Below are 3,835 nucleotides of genomic sequence, written 5' to 3'. Positions count from 1 at the left end.
AAATGAAGACTTTACCAGTCCTGTGGCCACTGCCGAGTTTTACAAATTTGCTGGCATATTGAGTGCAACACTTTCACAGCATCATCCTTCAGGATTTGAAATAGCTCAACTGGAATTCCATCACCTCCACCAGCTTTCTCACAGTGATGCTTTGTAAGGCCCACTTGACTTCGTATTCCAGGATGTCTGGCTCAAGGTGAGTGATCACACCATCATGGTTATCTGGGTCATGAAGATTTTTTTGTATACTTCTGTGTATTCTTGCCACCTCTTCTTAATATCTTATGCTTCCATTAGGTCCATACCATTTCTGACCTTTATTGTGCCCATCTTTGCATGAAATGTTACCTTGGTATCTTGAGTTTTCTTGAACAGATTTCTTCTCTTTTCCTTATTTCTTTGCATTGTTCACTGAGGAAGGCTTTCTTACCTCTCCTTGCTATTCTTTGGAACTCTGCATTCAGATGGGTATATCTTTCCTTTTCTCCTTTGCCTTTCCCTTCTCTTCTTTTCTCAGCTATTTGTAAGGCCTCCTCAGACAACCATTTGCTGTTTTTGCATTTCTTTTTCTTGGGGATGGTCTTGATCACTGCTTTCTGTACAATGTCACGAACTTCTATCCATAGTTCTTCAGGCACTCTGTCTATCAGATCTAATCCCTTGAATCTACTTGTCACTTCCACTGTATAATCATAAGGGATTTGATTTAGGTCATACCTGAATGGTCGAGTGGTTTTCCTTACTTTCTTCAATTTAAGTCTGAACTTGGCAATAAGGAATTCATGATCTGAGCCACAGTCAGCTCTGGGTTCGAAGTAGGTAGTAAGTTAAATAACAAGTTTTGTTTATACATATTTCTCTGCCTGTCTCTAGTGATAAGGAAGTCTTTCTACTTTCTAGTACAGGGAGGGTACCTTTCACATGGGAGCTTTAGTTTCTGGTTTCAGGGACACTGAGAGGAGGTTCAAAGGTCCCTCTGGCACCCACCACTCCTTTAGTAACTTTAATTCAAAATAATCAATATGACACTGGGGCATATTTTGAGGTGGCCTGCCCAAGGTCCAAGTAGTTTTAACTCAGGTTTCTGGATCGCAGAGCATCTACTCTTTACCACTCTATACTGACTTCCTAGGAGTAGCTGATGTGCTTCAAAGATGCTTAATGTGGTACCATGACCCATGATGACTGAAGTTATATCTTCCCCAAAAGACTGTAAAAGATTAGGGATGAACCAAATACATACTTCCTCTTCACAACAAACTAGGAAAAGTTCTATTTCCAAATTATATCCTTGAAAGCAAGTATGTATGTATGTTAATGAAATGGGAACTGAGTTCTTGCCCTCAGATCCGAAGAAGGAAATCCACAAACACTCACAGTAGCAAGTGAATAGGATTTTTTAAAGAGGAAGAAAGTACAAAGCTCTCAGCATAGACATTGAGATGGGGTAAAGAGTCCCCCACAAGGCCAGACTTACAGTAGTTTTTATATCCTTCCTTAAATCATGTTATTTCTAACCAATCAAGTTAAAGGTCAAGATACTTAACAACTTTGTGACTTCTCTTTATCCTCCACTGGGGAAACAATGGAAACAGTGACAGACTTTATTTTTTTGGGCTCCAAAATCACTGCAGATGGTGACTGCAGCCATGAAATTAAAAGATGCTTGCTCCTTGGAAGAAAAGCTATGACCAATCTAGGCAGCATATTAAAAAGCAGAGACATTACTTTATCTACAAAGGTCCTATAGTCAAAGCTATGGTTTTTCCAGTAGTCATGTATGGATGTTAAGAGTTGGATGATGAAGAAAGCTGCGTACCAAAGAATTGATGTTTTTGAGCTGTGGTGTTGGAGAAGACTCCTGAGAGTCGCTTGGACTGCAAGATCCAACCAGTTAGTCCTAAAGGAAATCAGTCCTAAATAATCATTGGAAGGACTGATGCTGAAGCTGAAACTCCAATACTTTGGATGAGAAGAACTGACTCATTGGAAAAGACCCCGATGCTGGGAAAGATTTAAAGCAGGATGGGAAAGATACAACAGAGGATGAGATGGTTGGATGACATCACTGAATCAAGGGACATGAGTTTGGGCAAGCTCTGGAAGTTCGTGAGAGACGGGGGGAGCCTGGTGTGCTGCAATCCATGGAGTAGCAAAGAGTCATACAGGCCTGAGCAACTTAACTGATCCTTGGATTAAGTCACCACTCTTTTTCATTCCTCCTGGCCATTTTACAATGGACCAGATGTATGGGTTTAAGATTAACAATCACCAGTTGCTTTTCCCTCACGCATATGGAACAGAAGCTAATTACTGCCCTCCCTTGCGACTCAGCTAGTGAAGAATCCGCCTGCAATGTGGGAGACCTGGGTTCCGATCCCTGGGTTGGAAAGGTTCCCTGGAGAAGGTAACTGGCTACCCACTCCAGTATTCTGGCCGGGAGAATTCCATGGATGGTACAGTCCATGGTGTCGCAGAGAGTCCAACACCACTGAGTGACTTTCACTTTCCCTGGATCTGGGTGCTGATAATTGATCAGACCAAAGACACATTCCAGAAATTCAGGACAATGGAGCAGGACGTTTATTGAAAAAAAGTCCAGAGGTCTCAGAGGTCTACACTGACTGCCTAGTAATTTCTACCTCATTATCGCCATGGATGGTGCAAAGGGTTTTCTTCCACATGATTTCAATAAACTACACTATTCCTCTGGATAGATTTGTATCTTTTTTTTATTAGCCTTGGCTTTCTTTTCAGTTCAGTCACTCAGTCCTGTCCGACTTTGCCACTCCATGGACTGCAGCACGCCAGGCTTCCCCATCCATCACCAACTCCCAAGCTTGTTCAAACTCATGGCCATGGAGTTGGTGATGCCATCCAAACATCTCGTCTTCTGTCCTCTCCTCCTCTTGCCTTCAATCTTTCCCAGCATCACTTCAGTCGTGTCCGACTCTGTGCGACCCCATAGACGGCAGCTCCCCAGGCTCCGCCGTGCCTTGTATTCTCCAGCCAAGAACACTGGAGTGGGTTGCCATTTCCTTCTCCAATGCATGAAAGTGAAAAGTGAAAGTGAAGTCGCTCAGTCGTGTCCGACTTCTAGCGACCCCATGGACTGCAGCCCACCAGGCCGCTCCGTCCATGGGATTTTCCAGGCAAGAGTACTGGAGTGGGGTGCCATTGCCTTCTCCGAGCAGCAATAATAGTCCGCCATTATTTAAAAAATAGCTTTTTTAAAAAATTGGAAAACGGTAACTTTGGCTGACTTTATTAATAAACAGATACCTTGGTGGCATGTTTCACTTATGGGTACTTTGGTTCATAGTATTTAAAATGCAGTCACAAATCCACTCTTGGGGGAAAAATACAATAAAGGGGCGACAGCGAACACGTATATGTATGAAGTATCACTTAAACCCATTTATTACCGTCAGTGTATTGGGTGGCGACGGCCAAAGTGCGGCTGTGGTTAACGTAGGTCGCGGGACCCTGAGCGGTTGAAGTCTCACTACACCCAGACTCGTCAGTCAAACCACTTACTGCTACACGCTCTCAAAATGGCGCCGGCTCTTAAAATCTCTCTATCAGCCTGAGCGCTCTACTCTCCGGAGGAACGTCGCGTCACCAGGGCAACGACGCTCTTGCGTAGAGGCGGGACGCGGGTGAAAGTTCAGAGCTAGAGCGGTGATCCCCCACCGCCGTTTCTGGGCTCTAGGCGAGGCCCGAGCCCACGCAAGTCCCATAGTCCCGGGTCACGCGAGCGTTGGCCCAGAGCTGGAGCGATCCCAGCGCGCCTTTCCCCACTCTCGGCCTTGCCTGGTCAGGCTGAGGCCCAGAG

General features: G+C 44.8%; 2 protein-coding genes across 2 annotated transcripts in view; both read left to right on the top strand.

Annotated features, from left to right (window-relative positions):
• The window catches only part of LOC104994251 (leucine-rich repeat-containing protein 9), a 160,912-nt gene extending 157,414 nt beyond the window's left edge, over window positions 1-3,498 (top strand). Inside the window, exon 33 of the mRNA XM_010847764.1 lies at window positions 3,323-3,498. Coding sequence (XP_010846066.1) covers window positions 3,323-3,498 — 176 coding nt within the window. The remainder of the gene's footprint in view (window positions 1-3,322) is intronic.
• Window positions 3,499-3,659: 161 nt separating this feature from the next.
• Window positions 3,660-3,835, top strand: part of PCNXL4 (pecanex-like 4 (Drosophila)) — a 39,051-nt gene continuing 38,875 nt past the window's right edge. The window contains exon 1 of the mRNA XM_010847670.1: window positions 3,660-3,827. The gene's annotated coding sequence lies outside the window, so the exon portion shown is untranslated. The remainder of the gene's footprint in view (window positions 3,828-3,835) is intronic.

Source organism: Bison bison, unplaced genomic scaffold, assembly GCF_000754665.1.
Source record: "Bison bison bison isolate TAMUID 2011002044 unplaced genomic scaffold, Bison_UMD1.0 scf7180017864254, whole genome shotgun sequence".
Taxonomy (NCBI): domain Eukaryota; kingdom Metazoa; phylum Chordata; class Mammalia; order Artiodactyla; family Bovidae; genus Bison; species Bison bison.
This window is presented reverse-complemented; position numbering and strand designations above follow the sequence as displayed.